Source organism: Rhinolophus ferrumequinum, chromosome 2, assembly GCF_004115265.2.
Source record: "Rhinolophus ferrumequinum isolate MPI-CBG mRhiFer1 chromosome 2, mRhiFer1_v1.p, whole genome shotgun sequence".
In the NCBI taxonomy this organism is placed as follows: domain Eukaryota; kingdom Metazoa; phylum Chordata; class Mammalia; order Chiroptera; family Rhinolophidae; genus Rhinolophus; species Rhinolophus ferrumequinum.
The window spans coordinates 56,373,943-56,395,735 of NC_046285.1; the positions used below are offsets into that span (position 1 = coordinate 56,373,943).

A 21,793-nucleotide genomic window follows, 5' to 3' on the forward strand; every position below is an offset into this window, starting at 1 on the left:
TTATTCATTATGAATTTGTACCAACTGGACAAACAGTTAATCAAGTTTACTATTTGGAAGTGCTGACAAGGCTGCATGAAAAAGTTAGATGAAAGCGACCTGAACTTTTCACAAACAATTCATGGCTCTTGCATCATGACAATGCACCAGCTCCCACAGCACTGTCTGTGAGGGAGTTTTTAGCCAGTAAACAAATAACTGTATCGGAACACCCTCCCTACTCATCTGATCTAGCCCCCAATGACTTTTTTCTTTACCCAAAGGTAAAGGAAATATTGAAAGGAAGACATTTGGATGACATTCAGGACATCAAGGGTAATACGACAACAGCTCTGATGACCATTCCAGAAAAAGAGTTCCAAAATTGCTTTGCAGGATGGACTAGGCGCTGGCATTGGTGCATAGCTTCCCAAGGGGAGTACTTCGAAGGTGACCATAATGGTATTCAGCAATGAGATATGTGGCACTTTTTCTAGGATGAGTTTGAGAACTTAATTGTCCGAACTCATATATCCTCCTCTGGTACTTACTTTCTATCTTGATGAGATTTATTTGTCTGTCTGCATACAAAATGGGAAAATTTTGGTAAAAGAATGTGCTCTTTGTTTAGTCATAAATTCCCCAGATTGTCTTAAATATAGCAAGCATCAAATGTTAGTTAGGTGCAGGACCACTGAGCTACTTAATGCCTAAGATTTATCATTCGCATAGGGTATAATATAAATACTGTCCCTGAAGTTATACAGCCCAGCAGTCACTGCTGATGACTGAACTCTGGTCTGTTGTTCATAATGGGTACCCATTTGTTGTCTTTCTATTTATCCCGCAATAGGTAAACAATACATATTATCTTGGTATGATCATATAGATCATTTATAATCTAGCCCATTAACTTCATATCTCTCTACCGACTCTAAGTTATAGGTAATGATAGACTCAACTCTTTTATTAAAACTTTGTACCTCTAGCAGAGTATCTTGAACTTAGTAAATAATCAGTAAATTCTTGATGAATTTACAAGAATATAAGTTTGAAATTTTAGTCATTTGCCAAGAACCATCACTACAGTTAAAGAAATCGAGGTATGAGAACCTTGTTTAACAAGATAGCACTGATAAAGACAAACGTAGCCAACCACTTAATACATCAATTTAATTACTTCTTCTAAAATATTATATTCTACCTTTTTTTTGTGTTCTAAATGACATAACCCAGCATACCTTTACACATGTTTTAAGATGAGTCACAGCTAGAAATACCTATTTTAATGTAGAGACTGGCCTAAAAGTTTCTTCTCTGTCATTATGGCCGTGTACCTTTGGGCAAGTCTCTCCCCATTTGAAGCCTGAATTTCCCTGCCTATAAAAACAGCACTGGATTGAAACAGTGATTCTCAGACATCAGGATCACATGGAGAGCTTACTGAACGATTATTGCCCTCCCTCTATAGCTGTGATTCAGTAGATACAGAGTAGAACCCAAGAAATTGCATTTCTTGGCAAGTTCTTAAGTAATGTTGATCCTCTGGCTCTGAGACCACACTTGGAGAACCACTGAAATAAACTATCTAGGAGACGACACAGCTCTGACTTCATTATCGTGTTAAGATTCAAACCTAGGTATATCAGTAATATATCCAATTCCAAAGCTTATGCTCTTAATTATTATACTGGAAAAGGGAATCTTTTATAATGTTAAGGTTACTGAATGATACCCAAATAACTAAAATAATATTTAGTAATTCAAGTAAAAATGTTTACTATAAGTCCTATAAAAAACTAATAGACATAGAGAATATCAGCTTTCAAAATAAGTCTGCTTCAAAATTTGATCTTAGTTTGAAGGAAAACACAACTTCATCTAGTTTCAAATGGGAAAGGATAATCTATTCAGATTTTACAGCATGGCAGTATATATTCAAATATTACCTTCCTTTTTGGAAATACAAAAATACAAATCTATGTAAATTATGTATTTTCCTGCATCAGGAATTGCTGTACTTGGGATTAACAATTGCCAGTTTCCAGATTTATCATGTTCTAATGAGCAACAGCAACTACCATTACCACTGAGAACAGACCACACGTACGGTGTTGTGCTAACGGCTTTACATGGCATATCTCAAGTCTCGAAACAGCTTCTCTATGGCATGTCACCAACACCATTATCTTCACTTTGCAGATGAAGAATCTGAGGTTCAGACACATATCATAATGTAGCCAATGTCATCCAAATGGTAAATGACAGCGCTGGATAGAAATGCAGGCAGCCATTGACCTCCCAAAGCCTGAAATCTTAACGACTCTCTGATAGGAGATGGAAAGGCATATCTAGAAATTTAGAAATTTGGGTTTAATCCTGACTCATGCACAAACTCTACTGGAAATGTTGAAGAAGTCAACAGCAATCAACTTGAATCTTAGTTTTCCCTTCCATTAAAGAAAGGCTGAACTAGAACTAGATCGTGCAAAAAATTCTTATGTCTAATATTGTAGAAGTTTTCAACTTTTGTAGATTAAAACTATATTAAATAATGTGGTTATTGATGTAATGTATTACTTCAAACAAATCAGATTCTACTTAAGTCAGCCACTAAGATTTCAACCTGATCAGTTTTATTTTTAGGAAGATACAAGGTCAGAATCAGCTCCCCTGTTTCTGCTAAAATCCCTTTCTGTTTATCTGCCCTCTTCAACTTTGTCATTCTGAATGCATACAGTCTGAACACAGTGTCTTGAGTAACATTGTTGAGGTTACACCAAAGACAGGTGTTAGGGGAACTATTTCCCTGGGGCTATCATTTCCAACTCTCCCTCCTCAAAAACAGAGGGAGAGGATAGAAAGGTTTCTTTTCAGATTAAACACAGTGACTGCAAACACCTTCCCCTAGGCAATAAATTCTCTGCCAGTGAATGCTGCAGTTTACCCAAACACCAAAGCAGAAAGCAAACAGCCCCTTTTGTGAGGGAGGAGTTGTCACCTGTCAAGTGATATTTGTGAATTTCTAGAGAAGAGAAAAAAAGAAAACCCTGTCCCTTATTTTATTAAGCAGACTGTTTGTTCAAGGTTTGAAATGCATACTTGTGTTTAAGGTAATGTCTCTGGCTTGGCACGCTTGAAAAAAATGGTGCCTTCCGATTGGCTACGCTATACAAAGAACAGAACAGAAAAACAATCTGCTCTTCTGGGGACACCTGAAGTCAGTCTAAACTGACTGGCTATTGAGCCACCTCACAAGTAACATAAGTGACTACAAACTCATCTTCCAAAAATTAGAGGTTTTTTGCTGTGTGTAATATGTTTTGTTTGTTTCAGAACTAATACACAAACACCTATGTGGCATAAATTATGGTTGAACTATTGTTTTAATGGTACTAGTCCATGGGTAAGTGTTCCAGAGATAATAAAGCAAGAGTTAAGAAGTTCTGGATGGAAAAGGAGAAACATTATATCCATTCCCATGTTCAGGGCTAATCCTAGGGGAAAGCTTGGAAACATACTTTGTCTATCCCTCTTTTACCACTTCCTTCATCATATTGTTCCCATCCCAATTAGGCCTGCCCACCCCACTCATAAATGTTACATTCTCCAAAATGTCTTACTGAACTCTAGTAAAAACTACCATCTCACCCATGGATTGTAATCAAGGTATATCAAGAGGGACTATTTCATCTTGATATAAAAATGACTGGAAACTCCTTTAGCCACCTAGAAGTATTTACATTTTTTTTTTGAAGAGATTATATAATCAAAATTGATTCTGCGTCAGTAGACATTTTGCATGGTTGGTAGGAGTGTAAATTAAGACTAAAAAAGGACTCATGAAAAGACACTTAATAAGTATCAATAACACTGTGTTCATATACTATTACTCAATAATTGAACTTCTGATTATCTAGCATAAAATATTTTGTATATAAACATTCTTAAAAATCTATGAGTAGAATAACAGTTAAATGAATCATTATATATCTATATAAAGATATATAATTCAGCAATTAGAGTTGTTTTAAAGATTAGTAAATAAGAAGAAAATGTTTACCATAGAATGCAAGAAAAAAGAGATTACAAGATTTATGCAGAACATGATCCAAGTATGTGTTATAAAATCTATTTCTTCTAGAAAGAAACTGGAAAAAAAGATGAAAATGCTCATAATTGTTAACACTAGGTAGGAATTATATATGCTTTTGATAGTGGTAAGATTTCTTTTTTAATTAATATGCATTGCTTTTGTAATCAGAGCCATTTTTTTTGTATTTTACTATAAAATACAAAAGTATAAATACAAAAGTATAAAATAAAAAGTAATACTTATTCACCTACTTCACAGAGTTTTTATGACAATAGCACAGACAATTGATAAAAATAATACATTTTAATTGACTATATATTTATATGCCGGGCACTTTAAATGAAACAAATCAGATAATGCAAATTACCATCGAAGGATGACATCATAGAAATGGCAGAGTGAGGTAAGCCTCTTGATATCTCCCCTGGAATTTACAACAAATTGAAGAACTATAACTCCACAAAGGACTCCTTGCACAGCAGACAGACAAGACTAAGAGATGCATAACTGAAATCATCTAAAGGTGGGCAAATTGGACGACTGGGGGAGGAGGGAAGCAGAAAGTGCAGGACACGTGACGCGCGGGTGCAGGGTACAGACTGGAGCTCAGCACTCTGAGCTCCCTGCATTCTAGAGTGACTGCAGCCGTGGGAGAGAGAAGAACTCAGACTATTAGCATTCCCCTGATGGCCCATAGTCCTGCCTGAGTGATCAGCATATAGGCTGAACACAACGCTTACAGCAGAGACCTTGGAGCAAAGACTGAGGGAAGAAGGGTGAAAAACAGAGGTTTAAGCTCTCACTGCCAGGCAGAGGATGGAAGGCTTAGGCACTGAGCTTAGCCGACCCCTCCACCCTCCCAGAGCTCCTTGCACTCCACCTTTCCAGTGCTAGAAGCTGAATGTGGCAGTGTCAGATCAAAAGAACAGAATATTTGCAGTTCTGAGAACTGTGGCCCACAGCCACAGACTCACAGCACAACTAGTTCTGGTGAAGGGCAGGAAGCCCTGGGTGGAGGATGGATTTCACTGGTGGTCGCCATTTCTCACAGCCATCTCTCACAACCCACCCCACCCTCACCCCACCTATCTGGGTGGATCCCTGCAGGACAAAACAGAGATACTGAAACACACAGGCCCTGAATCTGGTGCAGGAAGAGCTTCAGAATCAGAAGCTTTCCACATCCCCCAATGGAGGTGGTGCCCTGAGACCCAGGCAACCTATTCACAGAGGAGAAGCCCACCTTTCAGGGAATCCCCCCATTGTGTGAGAAACCAGATTATTGCAGATAATGGATAACACTACAGCATGAGAGAGAATTAAAGGCTGCAGTTGGAAAGGAAACAAAACATTCTACCAACACCTACTGGAAAGCAAAGGAAAGACCTCTTCCTACCAACCTGTTACAGAACCCACTCCTGTAGATGTCTAGGAAGAGAAATAATAATTCACTAATTGCTATGAATGACCAAGGTAACAAGACAGCTCAGAAAGAAAATGAAGTCTCCAGAAAATGAATTTACAGACATGGAAATATGTGACTTAAATGACAGAGAATTCAAGATTGCAATTCTGAAAAAAACTCAACGAAATGCAAGAAAACACAGACAGGCAGTTTAATGAACTGAGAAACACAATCAAAGAACAAAATGAACATTTTACCAAAGAGACTGAAATTTTAAAAAAGAACCAAATAGAATTTCTGGAGATTAAGAACTCAATAAAAGAAATGAAGAATGAAATAGCCAGCTTAGGTAGTAGAGCTGACCAGATGGAGGAAAGAATCAGTGACATTGAAGATAGAAATCTGGAAATGACACAGATCCAAGAAAAGAGAGACTTGAGAGTTGAAAGAAATGAAAGAACTCTACAAGAATTTTCTGACTCCATCAGAAAGAGCAATGTAAGAATAATGGCCATCCCAGAAGGAGAAGAAAGGAAGAAGGGAACAGAGAATATATTCAAACAAGTAGTCATCGAGAACTTCCCAAACATGTGGAAAGAACTGGATCCTCGAATCCAAGAAGCAAACACCTAATTACCTCAACCCCAATAGGCCTTCTCCAAGGCACATTGTATTGAAGCTGTCAAAAATTAACAACAAAGAAAGAATCCTCAAGGCAGCTAGGGAAAAGAAGACAGTAACCTACAAAGGAAATCCCATTAGGTTATCATCAGATTTTTCAGCAGGGACTCTACAGGCCAGAAGGGAGTAGTCTCAAATATTCAAACTATTGAAAGAGAGAAATTATGAGTCAAGAATCATACATCCAGCAAATGTATTTTTAGATATAAAGGAGGAATAAAGACCTTTCCAGACAAACAGAAACTGAGAGAATTTTCTAACACATGACCTGCACTACAAGAAATACTGAAGGAGGCTATTCAAACAGCATAAATAGGGATAATTTGTGACAACAAAAACATAAAAAGGGAGAGAGTAAAGGTTTGAACTGGCATAAGGGAATGGAGAAAGTAATCAATGCTGAAGAAAATGGAATACTCTAAATAACAAACTTTGTTTTACATAAAATTAATTGTAACCACTCAAAAAAAAAATCCAGAACTGAAACATATTACATAATAAAAGAAGAAACAGAAGAGAAAATCATAGAAAACTACCACATTGAAATAATAGACAGCAACAAAAAGGCAAAGAAACACTGGAGACACAGTCCCAACAGAAAACCAAAGATAGAATGATAGGAAATCCTTATATATCAATAATCACCCTAAATGTAAATGGACTGAACTCACCAATAAAAAGGCACAGAGTAGAAGATTGGATCAAAAAACTAAACCCAACCATATGCTGCCTCCAAGAGATACATGTCAGTTACAATGACAAATATAGACTCAAAGTGAAAGGGTGGATGGAAATTGACACTCCAAGCAAATGGTATCCAGAGAAAAGCAGGTGTAGCTATAGTGATATCAGATGAAACAGACTTCAGGATAAAAAAAAAGGTAACAAGAGACAAAGATGGGCATTTCATAATGATAAAGGGGACTATACAACAAGAAGACATAACAGTCATCGATATTTATGCCCCCAATCAGGGCACATCGAAATATACCAAGCAACTACTAACAGAACTAAAGGGAGAAATTGACCAAAACACAATTATAGTTGGGGACCTAAATACATCACTGACAGCTATGGATAGATCATCCTTAGAGAAAAATAAAGAAATATCAGCCCTAAATGGCACATTAGATGAAATGGACATAATTGACATTTATAGAGCACTTCATCCTAGAACATCAGACTATACATTCTTTTCTCGTGTACATGGAATGTTCTCAAGGATAGACCATATATTGGGACAAAACTAACCTCAACAAATTTAAGAAGACTGAAATCATCCCAAGCATATTCTCTGATCACAAGGCTTTGAAATTGGATATCAACTGCAAAAAGAAAGCAGGAAAAACCACAAATACGTGGAGATTTAACAACATACTTTTAAAGAATGACCAGGTCAAAGAAGAAATAAGAGGAGAGATCAAAAGACAGAAAGAAACAAATGAGAATGAAAATACATCCTACCAAAATTTTTGGGATGCAGCGAAAGCAGTTTTAAGAGGGAAATTTATATAATTACAGGCCTATCTCCAGAAACAAGAAAAATCCCAGATAAATAACCTCATGTTACACCTTAAAGAACTAGAAAAAGAAGAACAAATGAAATCCCACGTCAGCAGAAAGAAGGAAATAATAAAAATCAGAGCAGAACTAAATGAAATAGAGAACAAAAAGACAATAGAAAAAAAATCAATGCGACAAAGAGCTGGTTCTTAGAAAAGATTAATAAAATTGACAAACCCTCGGCTGGACTTACTATGATAAAAACAGAAAAGAGACAAATAAACAAAATCAGAAATGAAAGAGGGGAAGTTATTATGGATGCCACAGACATGCAAAGGATCATCCAAGAATATTATGAAAGACTATATGCTACCAAATTCAATAAACTAGAAGAAATGGACAAGTTCTTAGAAACATAGCCTTCATAGGCTGAATCACGAAGAATTGGAAAATCTAAATAGACTGATCACCAGTAAGGAAATTGAATCAATCATCTGAAACCTTCTCAAAAGCAAAAGTCTGGGACCAGACGGCTTCCCTAGTGAATTCTACCAAACATTCAAAAAGGGTCTAATACCTGTCCTACTCAAACTCTTCCAAAAGTTGAAGAAGAGCAATACTTCCTAACTCATTTTATAAGGCCAACATTACCCTGATACCAAAACCTGGTAAGGACAACACACAAAAAAGAGAACTACAGACCAATATCTCTGATGAATACAGATGCAAAAATCCTGAACAAGATTCTAGAAAATCGTATGCAACAATGCATTAAAAAGATTATTCACCACTACCAAGTGGGGTTCATCCCAGGGGCACAAGGATGGTTCAACATACGCAAATCCATCAATGTGATACATCACATAAACAAAATAAAGGACAAAAATCATATGATTATATCAATTGATGCAGAAAAAGCATTTGACAAGATACAACATCCATTTATACTTATAACACTTAATAAAATAGGTATAGAAGGAAAATACCTTAACATAATAAAGGCCATATATCACAAACCCTCAGCTAATCTCATAATTAATGGTGAAAAACTGAATCCCTTTGCTCTATGTTCAGGAACACAACAAGTTTGTCCTCTATCACATCTGCTTTTCCACATAATATTGGAAGTCCTAGCCAGAGCAATCAGGCAAGAGAAAGAAATAAAAGACATCCAAATTGAGAATGAAGAAGTTGAATTGTCATTTTTTGCAGATGACATGATGCTATATATACAAAACCCTAAAGACTCCACCAAAAAGCTACTAGAAACAATAAACGAATACAGTCAAGTTGCCGGCTACAAAATCAGCATACAAAAGTCCATTGCATTCCTGTATACTAACAATGAAATCTCAGAAAGAGAAATAAAACATTGCCTTTTGCAATTGCAACAAAAAGAATAAAATAACTAGGAATAAACTTAACCAAGGATGTGAAAGACCTATATACTGAAAACTAAGATAATTTTAGAAGAAATTGAAGAAGACACAAAGAAATGGAAAGACATTCTGTGCTCATGGATTGGAAGAATCAACATAGTTAAAATGGCCACACCATGTTTCCCTGAAAGTAAGACTGGGTCTTACATTAATTTTTGATCCAAAAGATGAGGGCTATGTTCACGGAATGTCATTCTGAAAAATGATGCTAGGGCTTATTTTCCAGTTAGGTCTTATTTTCAGGGAAACATGGTATTATCCAAAGCAATATACAGATTTAATGCAATCCCCATCAAGGTCCCAATGGCATTTTTTAAAGAAATATAAAACAAAAAATCATCAGATTTGTATGGAACCACAAAAGACCCAGAATTGTCAAAGCAATCCAAAGAAAAAAGACAATGCTGGAGTATCACACTCCCTGACTTCAGTTTGTACTAAAGGGCAACAATAATCAAAAGAGTATGGTATTGGCAGAAAAACAGACACACAGACCAATGGATTAGAATTGAGAACCCAGAAATAAACCCACATAAATATGGACAGATAGTTTTTGACAAAGAACCCAAAAACATACAGTGGAGAAAAGACAGCCTCTTCAATAAATGGTGCTGGCAGAATTGGAAAGCCACGTGCAAAAGAATGAAACTAGACTGTTCTCTGTCACCATGTACCAAAAATTAATTCAAAATGGATCAAAGACCTAAACATAAGACTTGAAACAATAAACAGCATAGAAGAAAACATAGGTACTAAACTTATGGACCTTGGGTTCAAAGAGCATTTTATGAATTTGACTCCAAAGGGTAGGGAAATAAAATCTAAAATAAATGAATGGGACTATATCAAGCTAAAAAGCTTCTGCACAGCAAAAGAAACGATCAACAAAATAAAGAGGCAACCAACCAAATGGAAGAATATTTTTGCAACAACATCTCCCATGAGGGGCTAATATCCAAAATATATAAGGAACTCATACAACTCAACAAGAAGAAAAACAAACAATCCAATTAAAAAATGAGCAGAGGACCTGAAGAGACATTTCTCCAAAGAGGCCATACAAATGTCCAATAGACATATGAAAAAATGCTCAACATCACTAATCATCAGAGAAATGCAAATAAAAACCACAATGAGAAATCACCTCACCCCAGTCAGAATGGCTATCATCAACAAGACAAATAGTAACAAGTGTTGGAGAGGCTGTGGAGAAAAAGGAACCCTCATACACTGTTGGGGGGAATGCAGATTGATGTAGCTGCTGTGGAAAGCAGTGTGGAGGTTCCTCAAAAAATTAAGAATGGGATTATCATATGACCCAGCAATCCCTCTCCTGGGTATACACCCCAAAAATCTGAAAACATTTATCCATAAAGACAAGTGTGCCCCAATGTTCACTGCAGCTTTATTTACAGTGGCCAAGACATGGAAACAACCAAAGTGTCCTTTGATAGATGGATGGATAAAGAAGTTGTGATACATATACACAATAGAATACTATTCAGCCATAAGAAAAAAAGGAAGTAGTATCATTTGTGACAAGATGGATGGATCTTGAGATTATAATGCTAAGTGAAATAAATCAGACAGAAAAAGTCAAGAACCATATGATTTCACTGATATGTGGTATATAAAACTGAAAACAACAAAAGAACAAGACAAACAAATGAAGAAACAAAAACTCATAGACACTGACAACAGTTTAGTGGTTACCAGAGGGTAAGGGGGGTGGGGGGTGGGAGATGAGGGTAAGGGGGATCAAATACATGGTGATGGAAGGAGAACTGACTCTGGGTGGTGAGCACACAATGGGATTTATAGATGATGTAATACAGAATTGTACACCTGAAATCTATGTAACTTTGCTAACAATTGCCATCCCAAAAAACTTTAATTGAAAAAAAAAAAGGTAACCATCACAATTATCTAAGGCCCATGACAGATTTTATGTATATGCATACAAATGAGGAGAGAGAGGCTCATGGATTATCAAGCTCACACAGCTAAAATTGATAAAGGCAAAACAACCCATGTGTCTGACTACAAATCTCATGCTGTAATTTTAATGTAAGTAATGAATCATAAGGCCCTATATTGAATAAGATAGTCATCAAAGTTAAGGAAAAACAAAAACAATAACAAAAAAACACCATTGAACTCTAGTGATTTTCTGGAAGATCAGAAAAGGGGGAAGAGAAGATAGGAGAGAAGTAGGGAACTTGCAAAGGAGCAACAGAATGCACAGGAGAAACAAAATGATGGTGGTGGTGGTGGTGTGGGGTGGCTCTGAAAGCCTGAAGAAGACCAAAGTAAGAAGAAAAGGGAACAAAAATAGAGATGGCGTCTTTAAAGTGAGCTCTTGTTATTGATGTAAGACATAGAGTTGGGCAACATTGTGCCTGGAGACCAAGACACAGAAAGTAATTGTTCTTTGTATGACATATCAGGAATCACATCCTTTCTACTTTTTAAGCCAGGCGGAGGCATCCAAGGAGGGAGATTTAGAATGTTTGCGTGATCCACACAGCAACGCTATTAAGCAGCCCCTTGCAGCCTGACTGAAGTGACTTACTGAAAAATAATTGGCTCACAGATTATGAGATATATATATATATATATATATATATATATATATATATATATATATAGTGAAATTTATCAGATAAGATTTAAAACTATTAGCATATCAAAAACTACTGATATAATTCTATAATACTTAAAAATATATCTATAGGTGTGGTTCAAATTAAGTTATATGTGAATAAATGTAAATATACCAATTAATTGACAGAGAGTGCCAGAATGGATTAAAAGAAGTCAACTATATGTAGTGTAGAAGATATGTCAAATATAATGATAAAAATAAGTTAAAAGTAAAAGGATGGAGTAAAGATTTACCATGCCAACATTAACCAAAAGAACGTAATATTAGTTATACTAACATAAGTAAAGACAAAATAGACTTTGTAGCAAACTACATTACCATGGATAAAGAAATATTATATAATAATAGAAGGATCAATTCAACAAGATGTAACAACCTTAAACATGATGTATTGAAAAACAGAGCTGCAATGTACATGAAACAAAAATCGACAGATTTGAAAGCAGAGACAAATCCATAATTAGAGTTGAAGACTTCAACACTTCTCTCAGTAATCAATAGAAATAGTAGGCAGAAAAATAAGCAAGGGTATAGAAGAATCACATAATATCATAAATCAATTAGAACTAATTGATATTTATAGAACATTCTACACAACAGAAACAGATCACACAGTCTTTTCAAGTGCTCATAGAACATCTCTGGATAAATCATATCCTGACTCATGAAACAAACTAACAAATTTAAAACATTTGAAATCACACAAGGTATGTTTTCTGAACATAATGGAACTAAACTGGGAATTGGTAATGGAAAGGCAACAGAAAATATCTAAACACTTGGAAATGAAACAGCATGCTTCTAAATACACATAGATCAAAGAGGAAGTCTCAGGGATATTAGAAAATATTTTAAAATCAACAAAAATGAAAATACAACGTATCAAAATTTATGCAATATAGCTAAAGCAGTGTTCAGTGGAAAACTTATAAAAGCAAACACTACTAATATTAGAAGAAAGATCTCAAATCAATAACATAAACTTCAATTTAAGAAACTTGAAAAAGAAAAGCATAATAAACCCAAAGAAGCAGATAGGAAATAAACGAAGACCAGAAATAATGAAGTTGAAACCAGAAAAACAGTAGGAAAAAACACTAAAACCAAAAAGTTAAGCTGGATTTTTGAAAGATCAATAAAATTGATAAATCTCTAGCAAGACTGACAAAGATACAAGTTACCAATATCAGGAATGAAACAGGAGGGTATTACTGATCCCACACACATTATAAGGATAATAAAGGAATACTCCAAACAATTCTACTTACATAAATTCAAAAACTTTGATGAAATTAACCAATTCCTTAAAAACCACAATTTATGAAAGCTTACCTAAGATAAAACAGATCATCTAAGTAGTCCTATAACTAATAAAGAAACTGAATGTATAATTAAAGGATATCATAAAAAGAAATACTTGGACCCTGATGGTCTCACAAGCAAATTTTACCAAACGTTTAATAAGAAATAATATCAATTCTACATAATTTTCCCCAGGGTATAAAAGACACTGCATACAAAGCACAAATACAGAAATCACACTGAAAATCATGAATAAGATTGCCAAGATGAAAATTACCACACATCATAACTAATACCATCTTACAATGGTATGAGGGCTTAATCCTCACTTGCTTTAAACTGTTAATTTCTTTCCTATCTAAGTCCAAAACTTTAGTATACAGAACTAAATTTGGTCCTATCATCAGTTATTATAAATAATACTTCAATGAAGCCTTCATTTCTGCGTGTGTGTGTGTATGTCTATATGCATGTATGTGTGTGTTTCTATGTATACTTGTTTTTTGTTTTGTTCTGTTTTTTTTTGTTTCTTTATAAATTTTATTGGGGAATATTGGGGGACAATGTGTTTCTCCAGGGCCCATCAGCTCCAAGTAGTTGTCCTTCAATCTAGTTGTGGAGGGCGCAGCTCAGCTCCAAGTCCAGTAGCCGAATGGCAACTGTCCCGCTTTAACCAACTGCGCCATCCAGCCGCCCTTCTGGCAGCTCAGTGGCAGCTCATTGTCTTCAATCTAGTTGTGGAGGGCACAGCTCACTGGCCCTCCATGTGGGAATCGAACCAGCAACCCTGTTGCTCAGAGCTCACGCTCTAACCAACTGAACCATCTGGCCGCCCCCAAATACTTGTGTATAATTGAATCATTTTGTGGGAAATGAATCCCTGAATTGGCACTTATGGACCAAAGGGTAAGTACCTTAAAGTTAAATAAATTAGAATGGGCAAGTTGTCCCCAAAATATATTATGTTAATTTACACTCCCACCAGAAGTGAAAAGATTGACTGTTTCCCAACAATCTCACCAGCACTGGACATTATCAATCATTTAAATCTTTGCTGACCAGATAGATAATAAATAATCTCATTGCTTCAATGTATAGAGTTTTTTAAAATTATAATTATTAGTGAGGTTCAACATTTTATATCTATTAAACATCTGTGAATTACTTATACTTTTTGCCAAAGGGTGGGGGGATGGATTTAATCTTTTTTATTATTATTAATTTTCAATTATTTAGTTTCTTAGGGCTATTAAACATTAGTCATGCGTTGTAATTTTTAAAATTTATGTCTTTATGTAAATTTCTCCTTTGACAAAATTTTCACTCTTTTAAAACTATTGAGTTTTACATTATGTTTTTTTAATAAATTATTTTTATAACAGTTACCCTCAGTTGGACTACTTTTTCCTTTCCCTGTTTTAATCAATTTGACTCATATTTCAAGGCCTAAATAAAAACCATCATTTCTATAACATATTACCAGTCTTTCACATGCACAATAAATTGTTCCTTTAATGTGACTTTAAAATATATATACATCTGAGTAGTTTTCATAAGTAATTTCATACACATTTGCCTTTCTGCTATATTATGGTCTTCTCAAGGCTCGAAACTATGATTTGTTTATATGTATCACAAAGAACTTAGCATACAGTAAGTGCTAAGGAAATGCTTGTGGCTAGATCTTGTATATAAACTTGAAATCTTATATGAATCTTGGGCCATATAAGATGTAGGACATAATGCTAGGTGCTGTGGCACAAACCTTTCCAAATACTATAAACATACTACCTGCTCTTATGAAATGTAGAGCTGGAGACTATTTGTTTATATCTGGGATGCTACAATAAGAATTTACAAAAACAGATGGTTTTAGATAATTACTACTCAAATCACTAGGGAAAAACCCAGTTCAGCTAAACAGGGCTTCCTGCAAATTATAAACAAATGCAAAAGTAAGAGTTACATAGTTTTCATCAATCATTCTAAGAGAACATTTAAGTGTTACCATCATTATCCACCTCTTGAAGATATGACAGACATGCTTAGACAGTTTACAAATAATGCAAAGCTGAGATATAAAGCCCTATATCAGACAACAGAATCAAAAGCCAAAAAGGGTCTTCCTAATCTAATGCAGCACATTCTTCAGTGACATTAAAATCCTTCTAATGAAGACGGCACACACATTCTCCACAATCCAAATTTCCTTTATTAATAATTAGAGCAAAACATGATCCCATTTCATGACTAGTTGCTAAGGTGATGGGTGCATCAAAAATCAATAAAAATGGGATGACATTCTCGATTTCAAGATTTCTGTCTTTAATTATTTGACATGTCGTTTCCTGTCCACAGATTCATATTTCTTGCATAGTAAACGGATGCTTGGCTGAGATCCCATTTTTTTTTTTCAATTATATTCAAGAGGAGTGGGATTTATGAGTAGAGTTTTGGAATTATTAGCTATTAACCTATACACAGAAAACGAAACATATGCTACCAAGTAGCGGAAGAAAAGAGCCTCACACCAGTTGCAGCAGCTGTCAGTTTAGAAGGACTAGGGATCTCAGAGGATCCTAGTTCTTAACTTTCCAAACTAAAACACTTATTGTAACAGTCTGAGAAAGTCCACCATTTGCCACTACTGTTGCAGAGAACTATTGTTGTTATCTAGTCCCATCTACGTGGCTTTCACACGTGGACTTGTATGAGGATGTTGGAATAGTTGTAAGACAAAGGTAGACCCAGGGTCCATATAGAACTATAATTTATTATCAATGTTTCAGTTCTTTGGAGACCAAAATGAGGCAGCCACAGATAGGTAAGTTTTTATTTGTTTGTGCTTTGGTTTGTTTTTACTTGCATATTCCTTTCAATACAGTTGTTTCCAAATTACCTATTTTGTTCCCCCCACTGGCAAAACGTCTTTTCCTTTTGTTTCCTAGCTTTTGCTGAATCATTTTAATCCATCATTCCTTATGAATATTTCTACCCTGGGTCTTAGTTCCTAGTTTCTTGTTATCCTCAATTTAATCCGGTAAACAGTTTCAAGCTGAAAGATGCTAATGAGTGATGGTAAAATTCCGTTTCATCATTCCTAATTACCAGTGGTTTCCTGTGTCTCTTCAGAGGAGGGAAAAGTGTAGAGACTCTCTATTATATGACTAACCTATGGAGGAAGAGTAGAGATTTCTCCACACACCATCCCTAACATTCACAGAAAAAGAAGTACTCAAGAAGAAATGGAGTTCAAGTTCCTCTCAAATGCAATACCTTGGAGGAGCAAAGTTCTTTTGGACAAGGGTGTTTGAAAGAGAACTTTTTGACTTCTTAGATAACTTGCATTGTGTTTGACTTCACAAATTTGTGTCATTGTGCTTGACTTCAAAAATTACTGATGGCTTACTCTGTGCCACTGTAACAAATACAGGATATGGCAAACTATGGCCCCTTTCCCCTTTAGAGACAGAGAAATAAACAACTATAATATTGTATAACAAATAATATGACTAAAAATATACTTAGGTTGCTTCAGAGTAATGGTCTCTAATTCACACTAGTGGAGAACAGTGGTACGGAAAGTTTTCCCAGTTAGGGTAGGACAAACTGGGTGCTGCGGGATGGGTAGAAATTGGCTAGAGAGCAGGAAAAAGAAAAAAAAAAAAAAAAAAAGGATATCCTCAAGGAGAAAATCTCTAATAAAACAAAGAAGCAAGAAACAGCATGACACTAAAAAAAAAAAAAAAAATCCCCACATACTTCAGTATGTGGAAATATAATAATAGGAACTGTAAAAGGAAAGGCTTGATCCTCAATTTAAAATTTTACAACCTCTGCTTGCGTTTATGAGTCCAAGAATCATAACAGAAAATCCCTGGAGAGAATATAAAAAGATAGGTTTGCCTAGGCAGGTGCTACCTGTCAATTTAAGAGGTAATTTTATTTAGTGAATTAGGGATATTTCTAAGTCACTGTCAAATCAGAATTTACACATATTCATATTCAATTATAATACATTCCAAGGCCTTTAATGATGTGTCCCTTGGATTTATCTGTCAGGTTACTTTCACTAGCTCAAGAATAATTGAGAACTGTATCCATATTAGAAGGGGTCAGTGAGAAATAATAATTTTCCCTTATCAGTATAGCAACAAAGCCTTAGTGTATTTACAAATTTACATCTTTCTATTTTGGCTTATTTCTTCTCCCCTTTCCCCACTTCACCTTCTCCCAATAATAGTACAATCCATATCAAAAAGCATATTGTAATAATTCCAATAAAATCTTGTATTACACAAGAAAGGTAAGGCATACAAACATATACTCAAGTTCTTTCACATGTACTATTCCTTGAAATAAAGTAAATTGCCCTCGCAAAGGCAAAGCATTTCATAAAGCACTCTCTTTAATCACGTTAGCAGACATTCTATGAAACCCTATCTTCTTTCTAGCTCCATTTTTTTTCTATTTTTCTAGAAATATTTTTTTGTTTGTTTTTTATTTTAATTTTTATAGAAAAAGCAGCAGGACTTGTGTGGTAAGTGAATGATTTAAAAAAAGTGAAAGAAAAGAAAACCCATCAGCATTACGAATTGCACAAATATAGGAAATTTCATCTAAACATCTCAGAAAAGTGTTTTACTTTCATTATCCCATTACACGCTTTAGCTGTCTGGGAGGTGTGTGGCATAAAAGTTCTCACAATTTTGTAGATGAGAAACCAAGGCCTAAGGTCATGAATGACTAAGTAGTAAAACCAAAGAAAGCCTGTTTTATGTATTAGTTATCTTCTTTCCTCTTATTCTATTCTCAGGTACTTCAACCTGTGTGTTCGCCTAGAATTTACTTTATCCTCTTTCATTAAAGAAGGATAGTTCATTAATGAAATGAAGAAGGAAAGAGGAATTTTGCCATAAAGGAAAGCGCTTTGGATAGAACTCAGATCTAGATTCTGGTTCTGACTGTAAAGCCTTGGGCAGGTACCATCCTCTCTAAATCAAGATCGACATGAAAAGCAATTCAGATAAATGATGTAGGAATTATTTCCAACCACCTTCCTCACCAGTGGAAACATATGCGTTATGGAAAATTGAAGCAGACACAGAATCCGCAAGCTCCTAATTTTCTCTCTGCTGACCACATTGACTCACTTTCCAATGGCATTGCCCATTCAGAGATATCTGCTTTTTCATATGCCATAAAAATGACAGGTGTAACAGAAATGTGGATAGCATGGCGCACAGATTAAAGGGGAAGCCCATGTCACTCACCCACATGGGGTCACTCAGGTCCGAGTCCTGCATGCGGATACAGTCCATGCTAATCTCAATCTTGTTTGTTGTGCCATTTTCTGATGGTTCATCTACAAAGTTCAAGTCAATGGGCTGAACCGAACATATGGGCCTAAAATAAAGGGAAAACAAACAAAAAAGTGTGTTAGACATGGAAAGGGACTAAAACATACTCATCCAGTTGGTAACAAAGAGCTCTTTCTGTTTTAAAGTTGGCAAGGCTCATTGGTTGGAGTCAGAAACCCTATGATTGAATCCTGGTCCAACCACTTACCAGATGTGTAATCACAGGCAGTTCAAATCTAAGCCTTATTTGTAAAATAGGAATCATGAACCCTGCACTCATCAAGGAATTACTAGGTAGAACACAGGAAAGAACAAATGTATCCAGGATATTTTTATTAAACTGTCCCCGGTGCTCTTATATTCATTCACTTTCCATTTAATTACTCATTTATTCAATCCAGATCTTAAGAAAAGAAATACTAATCCTTCTCCTAGTGAGGCATAAATGACCAACAAAATTTACTGTGTTACTTTCTGATGAGGTATTTGCACTTTAACAGTAAACAAGTCTTTAAGTCAAAGGAATAGATTTTGAGTATCAGGGAGTCATTGGGGACATTATTTGGGGTTGGGCAGGAGATCCTTCTAATCTTTCAATTACAACACCTTGAAATAATATTGATCTTTTAATGTTGGAAAATGAATACATCTCCACTGCATTTTGAACACAGAGATACCACTGGAGGAATAAAGTTTTCCCAACAATAACTGGTTGTTATTGATTCTGGAAATATGCCATACTCATGCAATATTTTGACCACTCATATTTACTTATTTATACTAGTTCAAGTATAACATATTTTTTTTTTTTTTGCTTATTTGATACTTACTGTTCCAGAAAATCCCAGATATGCTGGAAAACCTCTGGACTGAGGAATTCACTTGTCTGTGTGCTCTGGGACATGGTGGACCGATAATAACTTTCTTTCCAAGAGAAATGAGCTGGGGTTTCTACGAACCTTAAAAGGACAAAAATAAAATTAAGATTATACTTTCTGTATTTATGATACAAAATACTTAAATTGAAACATATTTGATCAACAAGAAAAATCAAATGAATCTTCAAAATCATGCAGGTATATATATAGTAGCAAATTTTACAAGTTGCACAATTGTGTTTCTTCAGGTAGTGTCATGGATACCATTTTGCAATAAAATCAGACAATCGTGTCTTCTATCAAAGCTTTTTTTAAACTAATAATGTTGTTACACTCTACACTTCTACTATTCAATCTAAGTTCTGCAGATTTCAAAAAGTAAATAAACATTCCCTCATTAAGTCTGACAGCAAGTCTGACCTATTATTAAACCCATTTCATAAATGTCTTCACTGATTATCTGCCCATTAAGCCTCCAGCAAGTAAAATAGTAAAATCAGAAAACAGAAGCAAGTTCAGAAACTTAAATTTCACCCTCAGCATAATCACCCCCCTCATAACTACCATCTTAGTATCATGCCCAGGGACAATAAACTCAAGTTTCTGGACCTAGAGTTTTTTTTTTTTTTTTTTTTTTTTTTAATCACTAGTTACCTACCTTGATGTGTGTGTGGGTGGTTTTTAATTGGACTATGGAATTCTAGTTAGACTAAAGGATAAGCAAACATCTGAGTGTGTTGCAAAATGAATCCTATTTCTGTTTTTTTTATTTGGTTGCTGGATCCTCAAGTTTGCCTTGACGTTAAAAAAATAGAAATAAAAATAACTTAGATCCTTACATACATAAAGGAAAACATCAGCGCTCTCAGGTCATGATTTTTCCAAATCTGTATTTTATCTACACAGATCATCTTAGTATGCGGTTCACTGTGATTATCAGTAGACTAATTTTACCCCAGGATGAAATTAGCAAAGCTCTCAATCATTACTTTTATTATTAAAAAGAGTTAAATAGTGTACTAGAACAGTTAATCATTTTAAATTTGCAAATGAATGCTCTGGTCTAGTTACATAACAGAAAATAATAGCATTCTTTGAATTTATTGTCCATGATTTCAAAGCTATATGGAGAAGCACTTTCATTTACTCGAGTCAAACATATATAGAGAATCTATTATTTGCCAGGAACTATAATGGGCACTCACACTCTAGAAGGCCATGGTGCAGGAAAACAAACCTCTAATAAATGTAATAAGAGTGTGTATAACACTGTAAAAGAATACAGATGGAATACATCATCTTATCTGATGGGTCAAAGAAAGAGCCTTAAATTAAGAGGAGAAATTAGCCAGGCCAGGTAAGGACTAAAATTATAAGTGAGCAGCTTATAGTATTAGCATAAACAAAATACTAACATGGAAAATAACTTGATGTATGAGTATGTAAGCGACTGTGTTAGTTTCTTTGTTCCTCCATTCCTATCCCTGTCCTAGCCCCTTTCCCTACTCATTCCAATTTTGACCCCAAGCTACCCTTCACAATTCTCTCAATCATCTGGCACCCATGACCTATCCAGTGAAACAACAGTAATGATGCTTTTCCCTATTTGTCTCCTTTTATCTATTCTTCTAGAGTGTAAACATTTGGGGAGGAGAATGCTGGGAGAATAAGTTGAAGAGTGAAGTAGAAACTTGAATGCTATGTTTGAAGCTCACATACTTCAATACTTCTACTAGTATTAAAGGTTATTTTTTGCAAGATATTTTTAAGTGAACTTTTAAATTTTGAGATCAGTGTAGATTCACATGTGGTTGTAATAAATAATACAGAACAAGTCCATGTATCCTTTCCCCAGTTTCCCCCAATGGTAACATCTTACAAAACTACCACATAATACCACAATCAGGAGATTGATATTGATACACTCCACTGATCTTATTCAGAAATTCTTAGTTTTACTCGTAGTCGTCTGTGTGTCTGTGTGGGTGTTTTTGTATATATTTAGTTCTATACAATTTTTTTTAACACATATGTAGGTTAGTGTATCCACCTCTACAGCATGAAAGGATTTAAAGTATGAGATTGACACAATTAGAATATGCTTTATGTTTATACTTCTGAAAGTTGGGTAAGGGAAGGATTTACAGCAAATTAGTTTATGGGCAAAATGGTTATTTAGGAGGTTGTTGAAGCAGTCCAGGTAAGACAGTAGAATGATAGCAGAAGTAGGGATGGAGAATATGCGTACAAATTCAATAATTAGTGAAAAAGCTAAATCAAATATTGTTTATGTTACTAATGAAGGGAGAAGGAAGAGTCAAGGATAAATTCAAGTTTCCAGCTTTCTTGAACTGAGTCGTTGATGACTCCCTTAACTAAATCACTAAATATGAATATAGTAGGAAGATCTGGCTTAAAGAGAAAGAAGAGATGATGAGTTCCATTTTAGCATGCTGAATTTGAAGTACCTATGAGATATATAAAA

The 21,793-nt window shown here is 35.1% G+C and overlaps 1 protein-coding gene across 5 annotated transcripts in view; it reads right to left on the reverse strand.

Moving 5' to 3' along the window:
- Positions 1–21,793, reverse strand: part of TP63 (tumor protein p63) — a 222,594-nt gene that overhangs the window by 122,469 nt on the left and 78,332 nt on the right. For all 5 annotated transcript variants that reach the window (XM_033090048.1, XM_033090018.1, XM_033090036.1 and 2 more), the window contains exons 2-3: positions 19,261–19,389; positions 18,344–18,476 (exon numbers count right to left, since the gene is read on the reverse strand). In XM_033090048.1, the coding sequence (XP_032945939.1) occupies positions 18,344–18,476; positions 19,261–19,389 (262 nt within the window). The remainder of the gene's footprint in view (positions 1–18,343; positions 18,477–19,260; positions 19,390–21,793) is intronic.